General features: G+C 36.7%; 1 protein-coding gene across 3 annotated transcripts; it reads left to right on the plus strand.

The window, feature by feature from the left end:
- Positions 1 to 5: 5 nt before the first annotated feature.
- LOC135580905 (uncharacterized) lies at positions 6 to 27641 on the plus strand. 3 transcript variants are annotated; one of them, XM_065193560.1, is made up of 27 exons: positions 6 to 549; positions 649 to 1005; positions 5427 to 5559; positions 7874 to 8049; positions 8949 to 9022; positions 10213 to 10248; positions 10377 to 10467; positions 11010 to 11069; positions 14488 to 14716; positions 15043 to 15239; positions 16354 to 16455; positions 16796 to 16906; positions 17207 to 17272; positions 17382 to 17480; positions 17595 to 17685; positions 17794 to 17870; positions 17995 to 18165; positions 18252 to 18356; positions 22535 to 22849; positions 23504 to 23688; positions 23749 to 23866; positions 23981 to 24126; positions 25532 to 25611; positions 25696 to 25862; positions 26469 to 26592; positions 27054 to 27279; positions 27356 to 27641. In XM_065193560.1, exons 1-25 carry the CDS (start codon positions 250 to 252, stop codon positions 26550 to 26552), a joined length of 3570 nt encoding a protein of 1189 aa, XP_065049632.1. In that variant the 5' UTR covers positions 6 to 249; the 3' UTR covers positions 26553 to 26592; positions 27054 to 27279; positions 27356 to 27641. The 3 variants fall into 3 exon arrangements, with proteins under 3 accessions (XP_065049632.1, XP_065049631.1, XP_065049633.1); XM_065193559.1 differs by having other exon boundaries at positions 27039 to 27279; positions 27356 to 27640; XM_065193561.1 differs by having other exon boundaries at positions 9 to 549; positions 23764 to 23866; positions 27039 to 27279; positions 27356 to 27640.
- The last annotated feature ends 120 nt before the right edge of the window (positions 27642 to 27761 follow it).

A 27761-nucleotide genomic window follows, 5' to 3' on the forward strand; every position in this document is an offset into this window, starting at 1 on the left:
GATTCTCGGACATCGTCATTTCTCTTAAATCGATTAAATAACTACCATTCGACCGTGGCGTGTCTCAATCTCTGTTTTGAATCGCGTCTCCTCCCTCCCAGAAGCCGTCTTTCGCCCCGAGAACATCAACCCTTACAGAAACCCTAATCTCCGATCGAAACCCCAACCTTCCATCGTTCTCATCTCATAATCGATTTCCCTTTCTTTCGGTGGATTTTGGAACTCGCTTTCGCTTCCTTCGGCGATTCGATGCAGATCACCGAGGAGCAGAGGAGGAGGGCGGAGGCGAACCGGCTAGCTGCCCTCGAGAAGCGGAAGCGGGCGGCGGAGGTAGCGGATGTCGAATCTTGGAAGCTCTCCAAGTGCCGCAACATGCCCAGCCCAGCGACGGTGGAAGCCGCTGTCACGCTGCGGCCGCTCTCCCCGTTTCGGGCCGTCTTTGAGATCTGTTCTCCTGACGAGTTCTCTGTCACCCCGGAGCCTCTACAGGGTTCTTGGTTCCCCGGCGAGGCCGATTGTCTCCAGATCATCGAGACTTGCGTCTCATCGGTCTGCGCCTAATCTTTCACATCCAAGCAGATGATCTCTTTGCTCTCGTGCCGGTCAGTGACTTGCCAAATTCTTGACGGGCTTATGGTTGATTTCTAGGTTGTTCCTTTCTACCTCACGCTTAGCCAGGGTGGTCGAAGGACTTCTGTCTTCAAGCTTTCGGATTATGACTCAGTGTTGAGATGCATAAAGAAGTTAGCAGTGGTTGAACTGCAAGAAATCCCTTACACGACACGTTTGGTCGTTGAGAAGTTCTCACAGTCGGTAGGCAGTTGGTGGGTACCTTGCATGGAGGGCCACTACACGGAGGAACAAGTTGATGAGCTTCTTGGGAAACTACCCAGGTCTCTAAGAAATGCACTTCTTCCTTTTCAACTGGAAGGTGTTAGATTTGCACTTCGAAGGGGTGGGCGATGCCTCATTGCAGATGAAATGGGTCTAGGAAAGACTATACAGGTTGTTAATTGAAGATTATTGTTTTTGATCAGTTGTCCTGTTAACTTGGAAATTTACTATTTAAACAGACATATTGTTTATCCATGCTGTATTATCAAATTATATTGTGTTACCGTTTACTGTCTATTTTCTATGTGATTTGCCTTAGATGCCTGAAACTGGAAATTTTTGTGGACAGTTTTTAAAATTTGAATTTATTGATTGTGGTTGATGAAATATTCAAATTTCAAGTCTTCCGCTTAATATCTATGTCAACAAATAATTCGCAGTCCTTGGTTTATATGATTTCTGTGATAAATTATCTACATTATCATATATGCTTTTGGAACTGCTTCGGAAGTCTTATTTTTAGTTAACGTAATATGAATTTTGAGATGGATGATGAGACATGGTTAAAATGGATGGCTGTGGTGCATTTTATTATTGTGAAACTTAAGTTTAGGTGGAACCTGGGAAGCATAGACACATCAATTTGGTGGACGTATCTATGTCAGACATGGAAACATCACCAACATGATTGGACACGTGTCCGACATGTGTATTTTTATTTATTTATTCTTTTTTATTTGGGGCATGGCATATCTGTGTCGAACGCTTCTTCCATGCCCTTCCCCTTCCTCGCGTGACGCTTGCGTGCGACAATGAGTTGCATGGGCTTCACGTGATCATGGGGAAGCATGGAATTGAGGGAAATCGAGTCCATCTGCATCCATCAACCACGGAAAGGTTGAAGCCATCATCACATGCACCATGACCCATTGGCGATCTCACCCCCATCGGTGACTTCACCAACCCCCACACATGACTTGCGATCACACCCTTGGCGACCTAACCCCCATCGACGACTTCACTAGCTTCCATCACACGACTTGTGTGGTCGTGCCCTTGGCAACCCATCAGCGACTTTATCAATGCCCACGCACGACCAACAATAAACCTGTGACCTCGACCTCAGAAAGCCTTCTAAAGGCTTTCTGTATCTTTTTAGTATTTTTTAAAGAAATTGATGACCTTTTATATTTCCTAAATTACAATGCCACATAACTATACTAATAACTCTATTGATGGTAAATTATGTTACTGTCTTTTATTAGTAATAAGTCATGTATAAAATTTATAACAGAAGTAAGTTACGTGGATATATACTAGGAATTTATTAAAAAAACCAAATGTATTATAAATTTTAAATATAAATATTATAAAATGCATATATATATATATATATATATATATATATATATATATTAAAAATATGTATGTCCTTGCTGTGTCTGGATCCTAACTTTTGAAAAAATGACATGTCACCATGTTCGTGTCGTGTCGTGTTGTGTCCATGGTCCGTGTCCTGTGTTCGTGTCTGCTTCTTAGGGTGGAACCACTGCCATAAAGAGACTATTTATGCTTAATTGGTAAATCAATGTTTAAGTGGTGATGGATGAGCAATGCTTTTACAGAAAAAGCAACTGTTGCACTTCTTATAAGTTAGTTGTTTGATAAATTAGTGATAGGTATACGATCATCCATAGCTGCCCAAAGATTATTATGCATCAGTTAGGTGAAATAAATTGTTTGAAACTATAGGTGCTTCTGAAGGGAGAAAGGTCTGGATATACCAGGCATGTCTTTATGCTTAACAGAGCATATGCTATTACTGGGGATATTTGGTTGTGTCCATGTACCTGAACAAGATTATTGTGATCCACAGGTTCTTCCTTTTTTCCTTGACTTTTATTGCATATAATAGTGCCACATTGTTCTACATGAATATATTATCAAAAGGAATCACATGCATGATATTTGGTAGTGTTCTTGGGTAGTATTCTTATGGAGCTGTGCTTCTTTTCTGTGCCAAAGGACACACCAAAGTTCACATCAATTGGTTCTTGAGATCTAGGGATTTCTAGATATCTGATCAATATGAGATAAAATTTTTTTGAGATCCCATATTGAGAAAATGTTCTTTCTTGAATTTGCAGCCATCTTTCAGGTTATAAAATTAATGAAAGAATCAACCTCGAATCTCCATTCTGTTCAGTAAACAAAGATTCAGAAGTTTGATTTTGATCTGAAATTCCTCTCTGGCCTCTAATATTCAAAATCAATGTTCTCAGTAATGCACCTTTTGATACATTGAAGTCCTTCTAAGTTCTAAGAGTTATTAAGCTTGTGATTTGATGCAATCAATAATCAAGCAGGATTAAATTAGGTTTTGGTTGAGTTCTACTTAAGTGAAGTTTTAGTTCTAGTGGTATTTTTTATTTTGATTATTTTTAGAATTTTTTTTAATGAGCATTTTTAGGAAGTCTCTGAACTTCGACATTAGGTTATTTTGATATTTGTCTCCAGTTAGGATATGATTTGGAAAATTATCAAGTCGATTTGGGGAGTTTAATTCCTTTTCAGATTAACTGTTTCTGTATTTGGGATGACAAATTTCCCAAGAGAAGAAACTCTTATCCCACAAGTTTGCTTAGTGTAAAATTTAGACCTCATTGGGATTTGGGTTGAAAAAATCTGTACATTATAGAATCATCAGAGGACATTAGATATTTATGACCGTGTGAATTAATGAAATGAGGGTTTGCTGGCCTTCAACCGTGTCCTTTATTGTAGAACATTATGTAGTATCTTCATTGTACTGCACCTTTTATATTTTGTTTCTTCTGCTACCATCACTATCACATCCCATATATTTATACTATTTTTAATTATTTTTATTGTTTTCTTTAATATATTTTTACTTCAATTTACTACCTTGCATTTTTTATGACTAGAATATCATAAGTTTACTTACAACCAAGGTTTGAAAAACTGGTTGACTCTGATATGGATCCACCAATCTGGATTAGGATCGGCCAATTTGGATCGGGATTGGTCATACTGATTGAATGGTGCCAAAGGAAAAGATCTACTTGCTTATTATAGTCCATCATTGGATGAGAAAAAGGAGAAGCAGGAGGAGAAGAAAAATGACTCACTTGGCATGTGTAAAGAAAACCTTGTGCTTCCTTTTCCACCATGATATGAGAGTCCTATTCAGATTTCTAATTCATGCTGGTATTAGTGTTTTGAGTCAGTTTATTGATCTCTAATTAGCTTAGATTGTATTGCTCCACCAATGCCTTAAGATAGTCTTGACCCTTTGAGGTCCTGTTGTGGGATGTCATTGGTTTCTGTTATTCATATTTATCTTCAATAGTAAACTCTTATGCAGGAATTTGCTGTTTGTTGTGATTTTTCCAAACCCTGGATCACAGTTATGGCCTTATGAGACAACAGTGATTTAAAAAGGCGCTCGCTTAGGCGCTCGGGCGAGGCGAGGCTCGAGCGCCTCGCTTCATTTCCAGGCGGCGCGCTTCAAAGAGGCGTCGCCTAGGTGCTCGCCCGAGCCCAAGCGCCGAGCGCTTCGGGCGAGCACTTGGGTTAAACCAGGCGACCGAACCAGCGTTTGAAGTCTGGTTCAATCGAACCAACTAAAGCACCGATATCAGCGTGACTTCCCCAACTCTAACCCCGCTTGTCGTTCACGCTACTGTCGCCGCTGCTGCTGTTGCCACTCCCACTGTCGTCGCTCGCCGCTCCCGCTACTATTGCCACTGTCTCCGCTCGCCGCTTCCGCTCTTGCTCCCACTGTTCGCTGTTGCCGGTGCCACTGTCGCCGCTTGCCGCTCCCGCTGTCGCTACTGCTGTTCGCTACTGTCGCTTTCACTGTCGTCGCTCGCAGCTGCCGCTCTCACTCTTCTCAGTCAACACTCTCGGTCTTCTGACTCTTCCCTTACACTCTTCTCTTTCGATAGTATACTGTTAACAGTATACATTATACTAGTAATAGTATTTGTATTTATTAGATTAATTTAATAGCATATTTTTATTTAAAATTTTAAATAATTATATTTATTAATTATATTATATATTTTTATATTTTAGTGCCTCACTTCGCTTGGGCGAGTGCTTGGGCGAGCACCTAGCGCCTCGGGCGTTTTCGGACCTTGGCGCCTTTTGGCGCCTAGCGTTTTTTAAATCACTGTGAGACAACTTGATTGAGCTCATGTACTTGTGATATGGAACATGGATTGACAGCTGGAATTGCTCAATTAATTGACAGCTGGAACATGGATTTAGATGCAAATATAGTACTTAAAAGAGTGTTTGGAAGTTTCGTGTGAACCTTAAGATGGTAAGGTACGACCGAGTTATGATTACATTGCAGAAAGTATGGGAAAGAGTCTTGCCGCAAAACTTTTATAACAATTCAAATTTATAATGCATTTACTAGTTGTTTTGCCCAAATATTCAACAAACATTATCCATGTTCGTAAGACATTGCCGTATTTATGGTATTTGATACAGAATCGAGTTGCATGATATTGCTATTGGCTGAATTTTTTAACATTTTTATGTGTTCATTGAATATTTTGCAGGCAATCTCAGTAGCAAGTTGCTTCAGTGATGAAGGCCCTGTACTAATTGTTTGTCCAGCTGTCTTGCGATTTTCATGGGCTGAGGAATTAGAGCACTGGCTTCCCACCCTTTTACCAAAGGATATCCATCTTGGTACTTTCCAAAGAACATGCATGTATGAAGTAGATTAGTAGTTTTTTAGGAGCACAAAGTGCAATCAAGGGTTTGGTTAGCCTGGTTTGGTTTTATGACCATTTGCTTTCACTTTTTGCATGACAAATTTAAAATCATGTCTTTGAAAAGTTTGAGCATCTTGGTTTACATGAATGTTGCTTTGTATGTTTAATTGCAATTTGCAACAGTGGTTTCTTTTATTTTCTGATTCTCTTCTGCTTCCTGCTTTTAAGTTATATATAATAAACCTCGGTATCTTTATTTTCTTTCATATGGAGGTTCGTTTGATTTTTACGATGAAACAAATATATGACCTCTAGGTTGCAGTATGCTTCTCTCAGTTTTCTTCTTTACTCAAATTTGCAGTTCTTAATTCTTATCACGTATTGGTACCCGACATATTGTTAATTCTTTATTTTTCTTGTGTGTTTTTAGGAATAATGTGTCTATGAAGATGCTAATCGTTGAAACTCTTTGACACTGCCAATGTGGCCAAGGATCTCTTGAAAGATAGAAATATGCAAAAATTGGTTTCTTGCCACATAGGTTTCTTTTGTTTCTGTGGGCCTTATGGCAGTTGTAATCTGGATATTTTTCCCTAAGCAAAATTTCTTTGCCAATGTTTATATTATTAACTTTATCATGACAAGTTTTGGCTGTTACTTGATTTGTTTTTGCAGGCTTCATAGGTTTTTAATAAACAAAGGATAATTTTGGACTCAAGAATATTATGAGGCACAAAAGTAGATGATTTATAGTTCTTCTATGCTCTTAATTACTCGAATCAAATTCATTTCTACTGATGTGGCAGGCTGCATTTTGTTTATTGCATGCTCATGATAAGTTATGAATCAGCAGATAAAAAAATATATTTGTGCCTAGCACTATAATCAACTCTGAATTTGGGGTGATTACTAGATTAAATATTTCTTAACTTTAAAGTTAACCACACATCTTTGTTTAGACTCCTGAGCTACTGAGCCTGTGTTTCACTCCAATCATATTTATCTGTAAGCCTAGCAGGATGCTTAATCTTGCGTGCAGTTTGATGTTAAAAAAAAGAGTAATTATTTGACTTTCATCTCTTTCTTAACTTGGTTTACTCTGTTGAAGAATCTCCCACCATATGTTATGGTATGTACACATAGGTGCAGTGAACCTGTTGGTTGATTATCCTTCTACATTCCTATTTTTAGGAATTTTTACTGTCAAGGAATAGATAATGAAATTCTTTACAAATTTAGGATTAACTAAAAGAACTTATTCCTAAAATTCTCGTAAACATAACCAACACAAAGGATTGTCGTTTTGTGGTGCCGACTTGCAATGATGCCTTCTGAACATGGTACAACTCTTGTGTTGTGTTTATTGGTGTGCCCTTCTGCTGGCTCAAATAAAAAAATTGATTGGCTTATGTAGGCAACCTTAGCATGGGTTCACATGACCTATATATTATTTACGTGGTAGTGTGATATTCATTTTAAGTTATCATGTGCTTAACATTTGGTGGAATATGAAGTTTGTCTTGCAAGTGTAATATGTGACTTAGATAATATTATACTAGTGTGATTTGAGATCTCATGTTCTAGATTCATCATGTGATTTTATATGCTAATGGTTGATGTGATGACTTCTATAAAGAGAAAGAAACATATTACATGCTTTGTTCTCTGAAATTCTTTCTTATATTGTTCTCTCATGGGTTCTTTTTTGAAAAGAAAGAAACACAGTTACCTTTACTTTTTTCATGCATCATAGTTTATCATCTGTGATTGCTTCATTCACTACTTTTATTTTTCGACCAAAATAAATCTTGTAATTTAATTAGTAAGGAAGGAGATGTTCTTTGCTTGGTGCTCCATTTGATGGTTGAAACATGAATGTGATGAATAAGGAATATCTGAAACTTTAGTTCACATGTTATGACTATCAACCATAGCAAAGAAAAACAAAAGTGATGAGCAGCAAGTGTCATGCTGTGATTTACCTTTCATCTCGTTTGCTCTTTGGTGTTGATTATACTTTCTATATGAGTTACTTAAAAATTGATGCATTATGTAAATGGTTATATTTTTTGTACTGGAGCTATTTCATTTAAGAATTTGATGTAGTACTTGAACTTTCAAAACAGACCTGATTCATATAAGGTACCCTGGATATTTAATTCATTGGGCATTGAGTTCTCTTCTTTTTTTGGGGACAATTCAGGGTTTTGAGATTTCCTCTTAAGATGCTTGTTGAAAACCAGTAAGAATTTGAAGATGCTTATTCCTTTATTATTTTCTTTTCTCAGTATTTGGTCATCGAGATAATCTTGACTACTTGGAAAGGCATCCAAAGGTGGTTGTTGTTTCATATACAATGTTGAATCGTTTGCAGAAGACTATGTTGGAAAGAAATTGGTCACTTATGATTGTCGATGAATCACATAATGTACGCTGCACAAAGAAACAAATGGAGTCAGAAGAGGTACCTTAGTTTGAATCTACTGGGTTATTATTGCAGTTAATTCTTCGGTAGCATAGCTTCTAATTTTGATGTTCAGCTTTTATTGAGCTTTGGGTTAATTGCTTTGAATTTTTTTCATATCAAGAGTTTATGCTGTATTCTGTATGTAGGCAATACAAAAAAAGAGTGTGGTTGTCTTGAATCTGTAGAATCATCCCTCTTTCCCTTCATCCATCTCTCTTTCCCTCCTACGCAAATTTCTTCCAATTTTTACGAGTTTGTTAAAAAGAGAAGTCTAATTTCTCAAGAAGAATATTTGAATTGAAGATGCAACGGCTAATGTCTTCGAAATTAAGTCCAAACTCCTATTTCTTAGCTTGATGACTTAATTTAGAGGCATGATCTAAGATGCATGTTTGATTACACCTAATTTAGTGCTTGATCCACAAAGATCAACGCTCAAACTATGTAATATCTGTTGTTTTGTGAACTTGAACCACTTAAGCTATATGAATCTTAATAACATTAGGTAGGAAACACTCATGAGATAGGACATTTTAAGGGTTTGGCCATTTGAAAGGGTATCAAGTCATGCCGATAAATCATGTGTCACGACACCCAGTACATACCAGACCCACGTCAATTTGGCCAGGGATCGTCATGGGTCTGCTATGCAAAATGTCAAACCATGGTCCATTTATCTTGTCTTTACTTAATATCTAGTCACTGTAACTGCCATGGTCAAAGTTGAAATTTAATGTAAGTGGCAAATCGGCACCTGAAGTCTGTGTTCATGGTTGAGATTCTTAAACTTTTTGTGCAAACATGGAAGATTTAGCTTTTTGGTTCCTCACCATTTGATCCGATGGAAGATTGTTCATAGTTTAACTTGACTTTTTCTTCCTTTGTTTATATGACAGACAAAATCTGTACTTGCATTGGCAGCAAAGATCAAGCGCATCATTTTACTTTCAGGGACACCTTCTTTGTCAAGGTTATATTTCAATAGAAATTGAATCCCTTGTTAGTGCAACCTATAATTCATGATTGCTTTTTTGATTGCATATCTTTAAACTTAGTAATCTATAATCCTCCAACACCATGGGACAAAATCACATACTTCATTGAAATTGAATTATATTTTACAAGTAAGCTTTGGTCATAGTAGTGGCTATTTGACCATGAGCGTTGATAAAAAATGGGCGTCAAAGAAATTTTATGAGGAATAACATCATTAAAAGTCAATGCAGAAGATTGGCCAATATGATTTCATATGGCACATTGCTTCCTAAGTTGAGTGCACTACTGTAATAGCGAGGCTAAAAGTGATCTTGATATGGTACAGAATCTGTTTGAGACTTGATTTAGCAATTATTCCACATAAGAGAAGGATATCATCTGCAAGATCGAGGTATGTGAAGATGCAGCTGAGGCATCTCATTTGAAATATATTTAACCCTCCATGATCAATTATGTTGGTGAGGACATACATAAGTAAGGTTGCTAGGTGGGATGGGGATCTCCTTGCCTTGGACCTTTCCTTTGATCAAATAAGTTACATGGTTAATACTTGAGAAGCACTCATAAGATTTAGGATGTAACCTGAGAGAGTTATTTCCTGTCAAAGGCCCTGAATATGAAGATGTCGAGGATATAGGTTTATTTGATTTCATTGAGAGCATTCGTGAAGTCAAAAACGTGATTTGTAATCTCATTCTTCTTGATTTCTTTTAGGATTAAGTGCTAGTGATAGCCACAAAAACGTGATTTGTAATCTCATTTTGTGACAGTTACAGCTAATCTCTTCTGTGTCTACTCAAGACCTGGTAATAAACAATCTTTGCTTTGAAGCAAATTGACAATCATGAGCAGTATTCCAAACATTTCCTTTCTTGTGGTTGTCTGGGTTTAAAATCTTTAAGATCAAAATGAAGGATGAGACAGGATCATGATCTTACAAAACTTTGAGACATGCAGCAAGTGCATTCTATTCTAAGCATTGCCGTATGATGATTGTCACACTTAGCTTATTCCAATCAGCATAGACAGTAGCCTTATCCATTTCCTATATTCGCTACATTTGTTGCTAATTTTATTGCTTTTGCTTGGTATCGATTTTTTTCTTGTTCTATCTTTTATCGAGTTTCTAGTTTCTTACTTGTGGTTTTTGCTAGGTGATCATAGGCCCTATGACATTTACCATCAGATCAATATGTTATGGTGCGTTTATCTTTGATAGTGATTTTATCTATTTTTGAATTTGAGTTGTACAAGATAATATGAGCTTCCTGGAGTTTTCATCCTCATAATATATTCTTTGCAATCCATTTCTCAATATTGGACTTCAGGCCTGGGTTGCTTGGAAAGGATAAGTATGAATTTGCAAAGAGTTATTGCTCAGTCAAACTTGTTCAGCGCTCTCATGGGGTTGTTTTTAAGGTACCTGGCATTTATTCAGTACCATTAGACTTGCGTTGTTTTGGAATTCAATTTTTGTTGTTGGTGTAGATAGATTATTTTATTTCCTTTAGCACACATTTTGATAACATGCCGGTACATTATGTACTCACCAACATGGTTCACAATGGTATCTGTGTCAGCTGGCACAACTTTATGGGGTCTCAGTTCATTCTCGGACAGTACAAGAGCCTTTGCCAATATTGTGCTTACCTCTGAAAAATTCAAAACTATTATGTAGATTACATTAACATATGCTATGATCATGTGTGATAAAACCACTTTGCCTTTTACTACACATGCACGAATCTTCAATTGGCTTGAACAAGCCAGTAAAGTGCAAAAATTTTAAAGTTTTTTTATAATCATGATCTTTGTACAAGAGTATTAGTTTAAATATTATCAAATATAACTTCTTTTTATATTCTCTTTTGTGTCCTTTTGATTTCATTGTAGTTTGATACTTTGATTATAAGTTCTTGCATTTTTTTCTTGTTATGCCTCATCTTCTCACTTTCATGCAGGACTTTTCAAAGGGTATCAGACTGGGAGAGTTAAATATACTACTTGGGCAAACCGTGATGGTTAGTTCTTACCCAACTAACTTCTTGTAGGTGTAGTTATTTTAAAATCATCTGATCAATTTTTATCCAGATATATTACTGTGAAGAATAAAGTTTCTAGCTGGTAAGTATAGGTTAATGTGGTATGTTGATTAGAAGGTAGCTGTAAATAAGATGATGAAAAGCAAATATGTTCTCTTGCTACACTTTATTCTAGATGTTGTGCAATCTAAAAAAATGTGATCTATTTTTAAGCTTAACTTGTTAGATGCTCGAACATGCCAAGCCACTTAGTTATTTTTGTCTGTAGTTTACTGTACTATTGATTGCAAAACAGATGGCATTGCGCTTGGTTGTGGTGCATTGCCTTCATTTTTCTCATAAAGGCGCTCAAAGTTTAGCTTTTAACCAGTAAACTGGGCTAATACATTTAAGCATCTTCTTGGACCTTTTAAACAAAGAAAGACTTCCCATTTTGTTTTGCAATTGTGAGAATGAAGAAATAGTCTGACTGGTCAGTTGTGTGGGCTTAGTGGAAAACAGGATTACAGAAAAGACTTGGAAGAATAGATTAAGTCTTCACAGGAGTTGAATTTTAATGGGAGAAAAAAACATAAAAAATATAAATACTAGTATAATGCATTTGATTATTAAACAAAATATAAAACATATGAGCATGGCAGAATTGTTATGGATGAATGTTGTAATACACAATATAAAACACAATATAATCGAACTTTACAAGTGTTGTAATGCACATTGTTCAACAAACCAAGGCAGATAAGTATGCATGGGCAGACCAACAGTGATTTAAAAAACGCTAGGCGCTAAAAGACACCAAGATCCCAAAACGCCTGAAGCGCTAAGTGCTTGCCTAGGCGATCGCTTGAGCAAAGCGAGGTGCTCTAAAATATTAAAATATTAAAATATATAATATAATTATTTAAATAAAAATATGATATTAAATTAAATATATACTATTAACAGTATATTACTTAAGTTAGAGGGGGAGAAAAAAAATTCTCTGAAATATTAAAATAAAAAAATATAAAAATATATTATATAATTAAAAATATAATTATTTAAATAAAATATGATATTAATTTTAAAATATACTTTTAATAGTATATTACTTAAAGTTAGAGGGGGGAGAAAAAAATGTTAACAGTAACAAAGGGAGATAGTAGCAGTGGCGAAGGATTGGTTTAAGATAGTTACGACAGTGCTGCAAATGATAGTAGCGGCAGCGAGGGAAGCTACGGACAGTAGCAGTGACAGTGGCGAAAGCTGCAGACAACAATAGCGACAATGGTGGAAGCTACGGACAGTAGCGACGAAAGCTACAGACAACAACAGTGGCAATGACAGAAGTTCTAGAGGGCATCCGTAAGTGGTGGAGGAACCTACCATCCTTTCCCTCGATAGTGGAAGGAAGCGACAATAGAAGGAAGCTACGGGGGCCGTAAAACTCATCTGACGACAACAGAGGAAGGCATTGTATGCTACGTCTACGGCGGAGGAAGTGGCAAAAAGCATCGATGGCGGAGGCAGAAGCAGAACTGGGGTTCCTTAGGGTCGTGTGAGCGTGAAGCATGGCTTTTGAGGTAAGAAACTATGAACCGAACCAAACTTAAACATGTTCGGTTCGCTTAATTGAACTGGGCGCTTGCTTGAAGTGCGCAGCACCTGGGTTTGGGCGAGCGCCCAGGCGACACCTCATTGAAGCGCGCCGCCTGGTCCACACATGAGGCGCTCGGGCCTCGCCTCACCTCGCCCGAGGGCTTAGGCAAGCGCCTGAGCGCCTATTTAAATCACTGTAGACCGATATGCACCACTTGGCGAATACTTGTTTGCCCGTGGATTGGGACATGGACCACCCCTTTTCAGGCAATCTAGTCTGATTTTGGGGTTTGTTTTCTTTTTTCTGATTTTTGGTTGTTGACCCATCAATTTAGGGTATATGAGCAGACCCAGGCAATCTGGTCTCGGAAAGCCACATGGTCACATTGTAGGCTTGCTGACTTGCGGCTAAGCACTGCCCACCTCCCCCTGCAGCTACACCTCTTGGTATGTCTCTTCTTTTTAGGGAAAGAAATGATGTATCTAACATTATATCTTGCTTGAGATTTTTAAGGATTAGAAACAAAGTCTTAGCACAAACATTAAAAGAAAACAAACATGGACTTTGTGCCGCATGTAGTTCACTTCAAAGTGTTTCCATTTGTAGCATGTATCTAGTGAGTTGGTTTCTCAAAGTATTTTCAAACATGGCAACCGATTTTCTACTTTTAATGTTAAAGATGTTGGTGGACTTACAGTGGAGAACTTTTTAAAACTTGATGTTCATTGTAGATTCTGTTTTAGGTTATATTGCTGAGCATGTTCCATATATTGGGACCAATATTAGGTCACCACGAAGATGGTGATGGGTCATATTAGATAGACATGATCAGTTAGCTCAAACTGTTGGATGAGATTTCAGTCCGGAAAAAAAAAAGAGAATAGAGAGAAAATAAAGACAAATTGAGAACTAACAAATTTAGCCGGTGCCATAAATCTCTTTGGTAGCCAACAAAAACTTTAATGAAAATATAATTGTTCAAATACTCTATTGAATAACTTCGAGTTGATCAAACCTTGTTAAAATATAGCTGATTTGAAGTTTGATGATTGATGGCAGAATAAGTAAGTTTATGTTAAATTATGATTGTACAAACCTGAATCAGCATTCGATTAATTGTATACACAGGGTTTATAATTAGATTGGATCTATTGGATTACTTGCAAGTCCCAAACTTGATCAAAATGTGGATTCTTGTTGGATCAAATTAAAATTACATGAAATGTGTGAAAATCAAGTATGTTTTTGCTCAGTTGCTGTTGAATAGATTTGGGTTTTGGACTACTGATTGTAACTTCTCTTGAACTATGTGATTAAATTGAACCGAAATGAATTGTGTATTTTACCAGATTGAATTAGATTGGCTGGTATCCATCTAGATAGGTTGGTATGAGTTGATCTCAGGTTGAATCTGGTGATCCATCTGGTCTTTTATTGTGAATTGACTATGGCTTATTAATTAAGCTTTTCTGTGTGAAGCTCAAATTGAGTTTTCTAGGTTAGGGTTTGGCTGTAAAATCTGGTTGCACAGATTGAGTTTTCTAGGATAGGGATTGGCTCTAAATTCTGGTTGGCATACTCCAGAATGATTAATGATAATGTGCTTTAATAGAGTCCTGCAGATTATCTGTAACCAAATTTATGATCTAATTAAGATATAACCTGCCTTTGACCATGCTTCCTTTAGTTCATTTGATGAATTGTCATGGCCCATCGACTGGAGGATCAATTGCTCCTTTTTTCTTTCATTTTACATTTCTTACTTTATTAACAATTTGAATGTTGTTTTACTGACAACTCTTTCTGTTCATGTTATAGGTAAGGCGTTTGAAGGAACATGTATTAACACAACTACCACCCAAGCGTCGCCAAATTGTATGGGTGGTGCTGAAGGCAGCTGATATTCTTCTAGCAACATCATCATGTTCTACAAGTGGCACAATGGTCATGGATGGAGAATCCAGAAAGGAATCTTTTGTAGATTGTTTTTCTGACCAAGATAAATATGATGGAGATCAGAAACTGGAGAAATATGATGCCTGTCCAGGTGAAATTTTTCTTGAGTACATGGATTTCTTTGTTTTTGTTTCCTATCTGCTGTTTTACATGCATCTGTCTGCATGAAGCACCAGCTAGCTTGTTGCTTGAGTTATTTTTATTTCACTTAGTAGCAGTCATCATGTATGCGAAATTTATTATCCATGTGATCGTTGTTGGTTCAGATGTTACGTTACTATTGATGACTCTAATTAGCCATTAGTATGCTTATCTTCTGTTTTGTTGATTTCAAGTGATCATAACTATTCTTTAGTTTCACTGAGTTGGTGACATGTTGATGTGTTTCAGTTATTTCATTTCTCTGTCTTTTTTCAGGCACTGAGTGCAAGAAATCTCAAAAGCATCTTTCCCATCAAGAAATTGGCATCGCAAAATTATCTGGATTTCGTGAGTGGTTCTCCAATCATTTCATATTTAGAGAATCAGAGGATGTAGATAGTGTAGAGATGGGACTTTGTTCTCAGAAAACAATAATATTTGCTCATCATTTAAAGGTTCTAGATGGAATACAGGTGAGACATGTACTTTTTAGCATTTATTATTATTGATATTGTTCTATATGAAAAAATTGGATATTTGAAGAAATTATTAATAACTATGAAGAACAGACACAGACACAGCATACGGAAATATGGATACACTGGCATTACAGGCAATTGATAGATGTGTTTTTTCTGTATAGTATTGTAATTTTTTCTGATAAATATCACAGAGATCATAATATGTGAGAATTATAAGAAACGGAACAACCATTCTTGTAGATACTTCAAGGAATTTTCTGGCATGTGTCAAATTGTATTCTGTCAATTTCATGTCCAACACATATCCAGTATGGTTACAACAATATTTGAAGTATCGATATTTGATTGGCTATTTGAAGTATCAATATTTCATTGGCGATAATTTACTAAGAAAAAAATTAACGTGAGCGGTGTTTGGTTCATAAAAATCACTGCCTTCTTTACTTAGAAGTTTAGTGAATCTCCGTCGCAGTGTGCTTGTACTCAAATGTATTCTTTTGTTTGTGTGTGTGTGTGTGTCATATGATATATGCTTTTCAGTGCTTGTCTTAGTTTCTGAACATAGTCACTGAAAGTGATTTTTCTTTAAAAAAATCATTTTGAAATAGACAATCTACAACCTTATGATTTTTTTCCTTTATGAGTAAAATGGCTAGGGTTCATATTGTGAAAAAAGACAACAGACCTTTTGATTTTTTTATTCATTTTGAAGAAGCATGGAGTATGCCACTAAAGACTGCATAAATAAGACACTCATCCTTGTATTATTGTTAATTGTTATAACAGCAACCTTGCAACTCAGGGTAATGTATAAGACATAAATAACAGTTCTTGACTGGAATTGTCAAATCTTCAGTTTCCAACAATAGAAACTATGTATCTCCCTTGGCTTTTTATTTGACATTGATCTTCTCAAACTTGATGATAGCCCAATTGTAAGGGTGTGATCATGATATCATGGTTCTTGTTCCCAGCTTTAAAGTGTTGTTCATGTTATGTTCTTTTTTTTTTTCCCTTTGTGGAAGCCTCTAACAAATTTTAAACATGAAGCTTGATGTAGAATTATGTGCTTTTTACCTTTATTCTTTATACCTGTATCTTTTAGGCATTTATATGTGAGAAAGGGATTAAATTCGTTCGACTTGATGGCAATGTACTTGGTAGAGAGAGGAAACATGCTGTTGAAGCTTTTCGTTTCTCAACAGAGGTAACTTTATTCTTCCTAGCTGAATCTTTTAGGTATTTATACGTGGCAAGGGTAAAAAATATTTGTTCACCTTGATGGCAAGACACTTGGTAGAGAGAGGAATGTTATTGTTAAATCATTTTGTTTCTTGACAGAGATTTATTTTGCAGCTTATTTGTCACCAATATTGGCAAAGATGAAACTTTATTAGTTCAGTGATGATGATTTCTTTGGAATTCATTACCATATATAGATGTATTTGGAGGAATGCTTCTTAGTTTCTTTTTCTTATAAAATTATTATGATAATTTCTTTTTTTTTGTAACAATTAGATGTTTATTGTTACTTGTGCCCATACTAGGTGATGATTGCAATAATTGGAATAACTGTCGGAAGCTGTGGGCTAGACTTTTCATCGGCACAGAATGTCATCTTCTTAGAGCTGCCAGAAACTTCAGCAGAAATGATTCAGGCTAGTCTTTTCAGCTTACATTAGTAACATTATGTAAAAAGAATATCTGACTTGGAATTTATGTTGTGCCGGGGAGAAATTTGTATTTTTATTATTTTGTTTTTCTATTCTGTATAAATAACTTCCTTATTTTACTGCCATCACAAGGCTCTGCTGACCAGGTATAGAAAAAACTAATAACTTTTATGTAGGAGGGAAGAGAAGGAAAATCCTTGTCTATCAGAAACTTACATAGGGTGTATTAAGAAAATTTATATCAGACTTTATCATCATAAACTATACACTTACAATGTCTTATAGGCTGAAGATAGAGCTCATAGGCAAGGGCAAAATAATGCGGTCAACATTTACATTTTTTGTGCAAAGGTATCTTCTTTCAGAATGTGCAAGCATACTTCTCAACATGTTCACATGAATGTATTTGTTTTATTTCCTCAAATGGTATTTATTAACTGATAAGTTTAACATGCATCAGGGTACATCTGATGAATCACGGTGGCTGCACTTAAATAAGAGTTTCTTTTGTTGTTCATCCATGACTAATGGGAAAAAGTATGCCATAAAACAGATAGAGGTCATCTGTCAACTTCTTCTGATAAGTGTTTAATATTGAGATGAATCTAGTATCACGTTTATCTTTAATTGAACTCCATGGCTCTCTCTCTCCTTAATTTAACTGAATTGACAGGTGGGCTCAGTTCTTCACCTGAAATATAATGATAATTCTCTGAGCGATTCTTCTATGGGCATTTCCACAGTTGACCTGAGTAGAAGTTCAGGTACTGTTCTCTTCAAAATGTGGGAATATAATTAAGGAGGACTAGACATAGCATACTATGGATTTGTTATTCACAGAAAAGAAGTTGATAAATCTGACACTGGCACAGTCAAGCAGACTATGCAAGCTATTGAAATGTACAACATAACAGCTCAAGGCAATGAAAGCAGTGTTCAACATAATCAGGTATGAATATGCATCTGTTTTTAGATGGTTTTTTATTTTTTCATATTATTTATCTCGTTTCAGAATTTCCTTGGTTATCATGAATTATTATTTGGTTTTTAAGTTCTCAAATCTCTTTCTTTAGACTACCAAGGATCACGATATGAATGGCGAGGAGCATTCTTTGATACATGAAAATCAAAATATCGATGGCCATGGAGAACATGCAGAACAGTCTAACACCGATTCTATCTGCAAAACAATAAAATCATACAATGACACACAGTTTGATTTGTTGGAGAATAGTGCCTTTGAGGTGTGTATTTGATAACTTTAATTTAAGCAATTCAACTGCTTGAATTCTTATAGTGATAAATAAATTGTGCCTCCTCTAATTCACAGGAGAAGCTACTCTCTGGAATGTCAAATGATGTTGAGGTTGTAGTACCCGAGCCAGTAATAGTTGATGAGCATTACAATACTCAAGCAGAGTGGCTTCGGTTTGAGGTAATAATACTTTATGTTTGGATTTTTTTTAAGGTAACCTTTCGATTAGTAGACTAAAGTTTGATTACATTGTTGCAAGTGATCAAGGTGTTAAACTCCTCCCCCTTGTTTTGACAAAGCTTTCAAACCTGACCAAAAAGGCTAACTGATGTGCAATGTAGTTCTCAGTCCTGCTTACATAGCTGAATTGAACCACTTGTACAAGGCATTCAAGACGCAAAATATGTTTGATGATTGCCTTAAGGTGCCAAGGAGCATTGGAGGATCTGTTCAAAACAACAACGTCAAATTTGACCCAAATCTGTCATAATCCTAGCCAAGAAGCACAAAGTATTCCTTTGTACATAGCATGGCATTCAGCATGAGAACTATTCTGAAGCTCAATGAAGGCACATCGGACAGCCACGAAATGATCCTGATTGTTCAATTAGCTAACGAAATCCCTGCATCACTAGCATCCAAGTGAAAAGAACCATCATAGTTCATGATGCAATTATAGGAGGAGAAATTTGGGGGAGAACAAATGCTAGGAGAGCCATGTGTGTGGGGTAGTCCCTCAGAATGGTTTTAGGTTGCAATATAGTCATTAGTGGTAGATACCACTTTACACCTAATGAATGGAGAAGGACCTGGCCTAGTGGTTGTGATATAGAGTCATTTCTGTCGAGCCAAAGGCACCAAAGGGGGTGACATAATACGTAGCATATGTCAAGCAGTGTCTTTACACTGCTCTTGACCCTCACAGAGTGTTGCCCCATTTCCTCAAATGACTTGAAGTTATAGTCAAGTTTAGCAGTGGTTAGGTCTCAAAGTTCCTGAGCAACCCCGCAATAGAAGAAGATATGATTTGGAGAATCAGAATCCAATTTAGAAACAGGGCAAGGATCTCTTTGGCAATAAAGAATAATGGAAGGCAAGATCATAAGTAGGAAGCCTGTTCCACAAAAAGGTTGTTCATCTCATTAATATTCATAAAAGTAGGCCAGATAGAGACTGGTAAGTTGTCAATTTAGGAGTCATGTAATATGTTGATGTTGGTGCCTGTACCAACCCCTTTTAGGGAAACCCAAGCAAGGAGGAAAGGTTCTTCATAGACCAAGAGCAGTTTGAGTGACAGATAGGGCTTCAAGGTTTTAAATCACCATATTTAGCCCTAAGAATGTGGACCCAAAGAAAATCAGCATTGTTGATGAGGCAAAATCCTTTTAGCAGAAATGGTTCTTTTGACTGTCAAGTGGTCTCTTGGGCCCAAACCTCCAAGGACTTCAGGAGAAGTGGCTCTTTCCCAGCTTATTAAATTAAGCTTGTTTTTATCCATGGATCTATTCCAAAAAACCTCCTAGATATACGAACTACTCTTTTAAGCACTTTGTCGAATACGTTCATATTCATGAGGGAATGAATGAGGATAGAGTTGATGACAAAGTTGATTAGCACGGCGGAGGCCAAAATCCCTATCCAGCCCTGTGCCACCCGGGGGGTTCCAGGGTGCTGAGATGGTTGACGTTTAGCGCCGCTCGCTGCGGTCGTCGTAGCACGTGAAAACGGCCCAAAAACAGGCCAAAACTGGCCATTTTTGGTCGCATGGGTGAGCGGCGGACAGCAAGCGAAGCGAGGGGCAACACCTTCCCTGTTATCCGAAAGCCCCATCCAGCCCTGTGCCACCCGGTATAGTGTCAAGCTGACATGTTTGATATTAGGATAGCATTTTTTGGGGAAAAGGATTTCAGACTTGGAGACATTGATTTTGAGGCTAGTGAAAGAGGAAAACAGATCCAGAGCTTAGAGAAGATTGCAGGAGGTGTGAGTAGCACAAATTGCAATGAGGAAGGGGTCAGCTCTTTGGATGCCACAAAATCTTAAAAAACAGAGGATAAAATTTGGATTATGATGATGAAGAGATACGGAGAAATAGGATCACCTTGCTTAATGCCTTTTTTGCTAGGGAACCAGTGAGAGAGGATACCATCAATGAGACATGCAAACTGGGGGAGGAGATGCATGAGTTAATCTAGTCAGTATATTTTGTGGAGAAGTTTATTTTCCTTAGGGTTTTGTTGATGGTAGTCCATGAGATAGAATGAAAAGTTTTTGGGAGGTCGAACTTTATAAGAACGAGAGGGTTTTTGCTAGTGGACTTAGCCATTGTATGAGCAAGCTCATTAGCGATGAATATGTTATTGGATATTTCTACCTTTCACAAAAGTGAATTGCTCATGAGCTATGAGGAAGTTGAGTTTACTTTTGATATGGTTGGAGAGAACTATAGTAAGGAGATTGTAAAGGACATTGCAGAGAGAGGTTGGACAGAAATCTTCAATAGTGAAGGGGTTATTTTTCTTAGGATAAAAATGAGGAAGCTCCTGCCCCATTCCTTCGGAAGACAAAAATTTTCATGAATGTTAGAACAGCATCATATATTTGATGTTTGATCTTGTCCCGTAAGAATCTATATAATTCAACAGTAATGCCATCAGGACATGATTTTTTCCAAGGTCCATGTCCAAGAGAGCATTATGGATTTCAAGTAGAGTGAAAGGTTGGTTTAAGTCCAATTGATCAGAGGGGAATAAATGAGGAAGGGCAGAGCATTTGGTTCAAACATCCTTTGTAGCTTTCTTGTTTTGAGTCCAGAGGCTAAGGTATGAGAGGCAAACTGGTTGACAATACAATGATTATCATAGATAGTCTGACCATACTCAAGAACCAGAAAGCGAATGACATTCTTTCTTCTCCTAAAGGAGGAAAGCTGGTGAAAAAACTTACTGTTTCTATCGCCATCTTCGACCCATTTGAGTTTTAAGCCTTATTCCATCAGTAAAGATGATTATGTCTGTTTGAGGCGATGAGCTTGTTGTTGAGGGATTGTAATTTGATTTTGTCCAAGTCAGAAAGATACAGTTGGTGTCCTTGGATTCTGAAGAAGTGATTTCCTCTAAAGGTTTGTTTTATTTTGTAGTCAAGTTTGCCCCATTAACTTTTCACCATTTGGATAGGGAATGAGAGAGGTGGGGAGGCTTCAAGTCGATGGAGCCCCAAGTATTAGGGTAGTTGAAGAATCATTCTATGCATTCTCAACAATCTGGGAGACCTCATCATACTGACAGACCTCCCAAGAGGATTGACATCTACAAGAATGGCGAATTATCAGATGTAACACAGGGTAGGTGTTTAACAAGAGTTTGGAAAAACAGAAAGCCAGTAAGCGTTCATCAAAGCATGGTCAAGTCCTGCTAAAGTTCTGGAACTCCCATACCTGTTGTTGCTGCAGGGAAAGCAGGGTCCTTGAAAACCAATATCTTTAAGGCCAGCAGAAAAGGGATTTACGGTATCTTAACATCGTATGCCTGTACTGTTGTGCAGAATAGTGAACAATGAACAATGTATGGTATGCTTGTACAGAATAGTGAGAACATATTGACATTCCCAGTAATCTAAGATTCCTGGCTATATGTATTGCCATTATTCAACATGTCTAGAAGCCTTATAGTTAATTTGTATCTTTCATCTATATTTCATCTATATTATATATAACAACAACAAAGCTATAAATTGCACTTACCAAAAAAAAAAAAGCTATAAATTGCAACTATTTGGGGTTGATTAACATTGATGTCGTTTAATTCTGTAAAAGCAATATCCTTAGAAATATGTGTGAGGATGCACTTCTATGTTGATTTGAACTATATGATAGGTCTTGCAAGTATCAGATCGATGTTGATATACATAGACATGATGCATATTTGGCAATGTTTATGCATTGCGGCTTCACAGTGATTTTTTTAATATGTTCTATGGATGCAATTATTATATTTTTCATTTTTAATATGCAGATGTCGTTGATCTGAAATACCAAGCCTTTTTACAAATTTTGGTAGGTAATCATGCATTGAGCTCTCTTTTTTTGGCGAACTTTATGGTTATAATTACATTTCTGTAGTTTAGCCAAGAAACTTCCATTTTTCTCATTTAGTAGAGAGCTGTTTGGCAATTTGGCATTGGGACAATTTGCTGGTGGGATAGGCACAAGCAGATCTTGATAGTCTAATCAGTATACTGAACTACTATTTCTGTTTATTGTAATTGTTAAAACTCATATTTTTGTTACTCTTGTTTTCAGTAATTCAACCAGTAATCAGTTAAATCATATTCTTCTTTTTTTTAATGATATTTGTTAGGTGAGCCAATATACAGGGCGGGTTCACTTGTACATTTGCATTCTGGGAACGGATGAAAGACCTAGACCAATTTTTGAAAATTTTCGTCCAGAGGAATTAAAGTCAATCTTAGTTTCTGCTGGTAATACATTTAAGGAAGCAAGTCCAGAAACCCTGAAGACAAATCCTGCTTACTGGAATGTTATCAAGAAATTTTTTGAAGAATGGAATGGTTTAAGGCCTATTGAGCGGAATAAACTTCTTGGAAAGCCTCTACAACTTCCTCTTATTGCTGAGCTTTGCTATTTGAAAGATAGCATCAACCATGTTCGTGGAGTATGTAGCTTAACTTTCACCATTTTTAAGAAAATGCATATGCTCTGCCATTTTGATTTTGGTGTTGTTTGTTTAGAAGTTTCCTGAAAATTATATTTTACCTGGACATACTAGAGTAACTCCCAAACTCTTTTAAAGGACAATTTCTTTTCTTATTTATTAGAGGAACATAGTTGGATCACTGGGAAAGCAGGTAGAGATGTCAGATGTCTGATATCAACATGAAATGACAGCATACTGATGTTTTAAACTTTTGCATAATGGGAGTGTGATGATAATGTATTAGCATGATATGTGGTGAATGTCTTGGATTGGTTTATCCTTTGTACATGCTCGCATCACTCCAGGCCTACAGCACTGGTGCGCCTTTCAGCCATGCACCAAACCACATGACCAGCGTGGACTAGACCTTTAACATGCTTCAGATGGTTACAGATCATTTGCTCACTGCTGTTCATCTTTAATCAATAAATGTCTCTTGCACATCCTGAGCTTGAGTTTGATAATGTTAGGATTGACTATGTTAATAGGATATGGTTCACCACTATGGTAAATTATGTTATGGAATAGGCCTTGATTCATGTTCCGCTAATAAAATATCTGAATTTGTCAGTATTATTACTTGCGTTAGATGTTTGGAAAAAATTGTTGCAGGGATTGCTGAGAGGTGGAAGTAATAGACGGGTTACCCCTTTAAGTGATATTAGCTGTCCTTTACCAGAAAATTCATTCTGGAAGAAGATTACTCTACATCATGGTGCTGCAAAGGAAAGAGAGTACAAGCAGGCCTGGACCACAGAAGATGTACCTCTTTGTAAACTTTGCCAAGACCCTTGCAAGTAAGTTATGTTAGCTATGAATTTAGTTGAATTTGCACTGCTATCATCTGGTGATCAAAGGCTACTTGTATCCAGTGGAAAGCTTGCAAAAGCACCCGAATACTTTGAAGATCTATTTTGTAACCTGAGTTGCTTTCAAGAATACCGGATAAGAACTAGTCGAAGCGCCCTTCGGGAGGTCAGTGACTACAGTTAGCTAGAACTATGCATAAGTTAGGGCTTTCAAAATTGTTTTTCTTATGCCACATATAAACATATGACGTGCAATTATCTGAAATTGGTGGTACATCAGGCACTTTTCCAAATAGAAAATGGTGTATGTACACATTGCAAGCTGGATTGTCACGAACTAGTCAAATGTATAAGACCTTTATCCAAATCTCGGCGGAAGGAATACATTGAAAAAGTTGCTCCAAAGTTGGCACAAAAGAAGAAGTTGTAAGTGATCCTGTGTAAAACAAGTTTCACTCCTTTTGTGATTTTAGCTGTTTGTTTTTTACTTTTTTAACAGTGTATGATCCATCTAAAGAAGTTATAACTGGACTACAATCCATCTAACTCGAGAACTTGTAGCTGAAGTTGCTAGGTCGAGATGTGCCATGATTCCTGGATTTATTTGTTTTTGTCAATTAGTTTTGATGTTTCTAGTGTCAATGCTATAAATAGAGTTGGTCCTTCATAATATATCCTATTTTTTATGCAACTTTGCTATGTCTAAATGTTACTGGAAGGTAATGACAATCCTAATTCTCCTGTCCTGTATGTTTGTTATGTTTTGTGGACTAATCAAGCACCTATTCCACTCGACCTTCAGCTTGCTTCATACTACCTGGATGGAATTACTGTCTGGTACTTGGCTTTGATTAATAAATTAATTCCTATGCCTATAGTCTTTGACCTTGTCCACTGAACACGAATGAGGAATTTCATTGATTCTCTTATTAGGCTATAGCTACATTTGGTTGCAAATGGTTCTTCTCTCTGGACTTTATTAGTGAACATGGACATGAATCATGATGTAGACTGTGTTATCTAGATTGAGTGCAGGAATTTATTTTGCGAACAATATTGCTTCAAAATCTAAATTGGTTTAACAAAATAGTGTCCAGATAAGTCATCTTTACATATCTTAGCATAAGTATCTGTAAATTTCATTGGTTCCTAAAATTAAAAAAACCAACTGGCTACTAGGCCAGGCTAGTTAACCTAAAAATCAGCTGGTTGGTTAGCTTGTCTTTAAATATATCTGATTTGCACCCTCTCGTAGTTCTCGAAAAATTCAAAATGGTCTGCACAATTGACTTGGTCCTTCATGTGAGCTGCATGTGACAATTCAGGACTCTAGCTAGCAACTCTTGAGTCAGTCTCCAGAATGATAGAAGTCAATGTCCTGTTTGCACTCTGAGTTCCTTCAAAAAGAACCGTGGTTTAGTGTACTGAAACCAACATAGTAGTTATCAACCCTGCACAAACAATGGCACATTATGGTAATGGATGAATAATCCAACTCCTCCTTAGGAGTCGCCTTAGGTAGAGCTAAATGATGTGAATCATTGGTGTATCCAATCCCAAATAGTTGGAAGTTGGGACTATAGGTTTGTTGTGTCATTTTGTTTGCTTGGGATATTTTTGTCTAGTTTCTTAGTTACTAAACAAAAAGAAATTTATAAAGTTAAAGCACTATAAGAATGGATCTTGGCTAGGAGTGAGGAACAAACAAAATATGAAGAAGATTCTGGAGTGATTGACATGCACCTTTACAAGCTTTCCTACTAGTTGTTCGATTTGGGTCTTTTTGGGCATATGGTCTGACTTCTGGAACATGTTGTGTGTACCACTTCAGGCTTGATAAGCTTGTCCATGAACCAACTGAGGGGAATGCCTGGCATGCAGACCACATAATTCCGGTATACAAGGGAGGAGGTAGAATACTAATTAAACCATTTTTATTTGCTCCTCCTGTGATTGTTTCAGAAAGCTAATCTTTTAAGTGTTTGTAAATGACAGGTGAATGTAGCCTAGAAAATATGAGAACCTTGTGTGTGGCCTGTCATTCGGAGGTCACCATGGCTCAACAAGATGAACGACGCTTAGAAAGGATGCAGGCCAAAAAGCAACTAAAAATAGCCATGAAGGAACTGGAAAATATTAAACCTTTTAACTCTACTGCTGATGTTAGTATTAGATTATTGAATCTGATCTGGAAATTTATTTTTTCTTTTCTTTTTTTCATTTTGTTAACAGCCGGATTAATCGAGAGCCTATGAATTTTTATGTAAATTCTGCTTCCATTTTGCATAAGCTAAATATTGAGAAATTTTAGAAATAGGGACTGTATTACAGAAAATCAAACATGGCACTGGAAGTAGGAATATACTTCTAGAGTGGACTTCCAATTTTTGTTTCTGTTGCAAAGACAGGTATTTTTATCAGAAAGTAATGAACTTGATGGTGGGACTTAGAATGAACTACTAACTGCATGCTGCTACTAAGCTAAGTCCCACCATCAAGTAATGAACTTATATGTATCTACTTTAGTCCTAATTAAATTGTACAGTTTATAGCTCTCAATATAAATGTCACTATTTTTTTCTTGATCAACAATAATGCACTAAGATCTTGTTCTAGCCTGTTCAGGGTCAATATGTTCATTTTTACAATATTCATATTTCCATGTCAAGTGTAATTTCTTTTCCTTTTAATTATCAACTATGTTTGATCAACATTATGTCATCTAATTTCCAGATTTGTTTAAACTTTTGTTTTAATGATTATTTTAGGAAGGTGGAGATAAACAGGTTGCTGAAGAAGACCCTCTGTTCGTCAAGGTCCCTGGTAGTGTTTATTCGAGAAATGAGCAATGAAGATCGGAAAACTTCATTGAAATGCTGCATCCTAGAGCTGGTCAGTGTTCTAACATTTTTCAGCCATTAGCTCTGTAGCATCATTTATAATGCTGTATGATTTCAGGAACATCATTTTAAGCTGCTTGACTTAACTATTTCATTGTAAACCTCATAAATGGCCTAATAGCTATTTTTCTTGATGTAATCCGAAGAATATGAAGAGAGAAAGAAAGTTAAACTGCAGGCTGCTGATGTAGGCAACTGGATAGAATTTTCTCTATTTTCAATGCTTCCCTTGGTCTTTTGTTTACTTTATATAATTCTGAAGAACCATAGCTTTTATGAACAATTCAATCATAAAATACAAGTTTCTTTTCCTCATTTTTATTCTTTTGGCTATGTGAATGAAATATCTATTCTGATGTCTTTGATCTAAAATTCACTTTGAGCATAAGCAACTTTGTCATGTATTATATTCATAACTTACCATGCATTATTTATTAGTTCTGTTGTTCAAAGGACTTTTTGGGGAAGTAGACTTGGAGAAGCGGGAGGAAAACGTACTGTAGAACAAGATGGAATTACTTCCAGAGGAATGTTTATAGCGTCTCCTAGAAGATAGAAACAGCCATGATGGTGACCTGGGTCGTGGTGTCCCCACAGAGCTTTATCTGATTTCGACTACGTCGGCTGCCTTCCATGAGCATCCAGTGCTACAGCTTTGGCACGCACTTGTATTCACAAGGTATTGTTCTTTATAGTCATTGTGGTCATTCTGTACATAGCATCACTCTTCTTTATCGATTATGATATTTTTGCAGAAATTTCTGGAAGCTGAAGAATTAGAAATCAAAGAAGAAACAATCTGGTGGCCAGCCGAAGGATGTTTGCGATTTCATTTAAAGATCACACCAGGAGGGTAAAAAAATGAAATTTAAAACGTTGACGCCATTGAAGATGAGATATGTTGTTCTGTTCCGTCTTATTCTTTTCTTTTGGGGAGGGGAGGTTAGATGAATATTGTGGTGTTTCTTTATGTTTCGGAGTTTGGTGTATGCATTTTCAATTTGATGATCCAAGATTGGTTTCTAAAGAAGGATTCTTCTTGCTAAGTTTAGAATAACTATTGAAATTGATGATGAGTAATGTGATTTCACATAAATTCAAGGGTTAATTATAAATTATCTTAGGTAGTTAGACATTTTGAACATTCTGATTGTTGGGTTT

Source organism: Musa acuminata, chromosome BXJ1-7 (assembly GCF_036884655.1).
Source record: "Musa acuminata AAA Group cultivar baxijiao chromosome BXJ1-7, Cavendish_Baxijiao_AAA, whole genome shotgun sequence".
Taxonomy (NCBI): Eukaryota; Viridiplantae; Streptophyta; class Magnoliopsida; order Zingiberales; family Musaceae; genus Musa; species Musa acuminata.

Bases quoted from the DNA above. Each gene is read 5' to 3' on its own strand.
- LOC135580905 (XM_065193560.1), top strand. From the start codon at position 250: ATGCAGATCACCGAGGAGCAGAGGAGGAGGGCGGAGGCGAACCGGCTA. The intron at 8,050-8,948 runs GTACCTTAGTTT...TTTATATGACAG, and splicing joins AACAAATGGAGTCAGAAGAG to ACAAAATCTGTACTTGCATT. The intron at 17,686-17,793 runs GTACTGTTCTCT...ACACTGGCACAG, and splicing joins TGACCTGAGTAGAAGTTCAG to TCAAGCAGACTATGCAAGCT.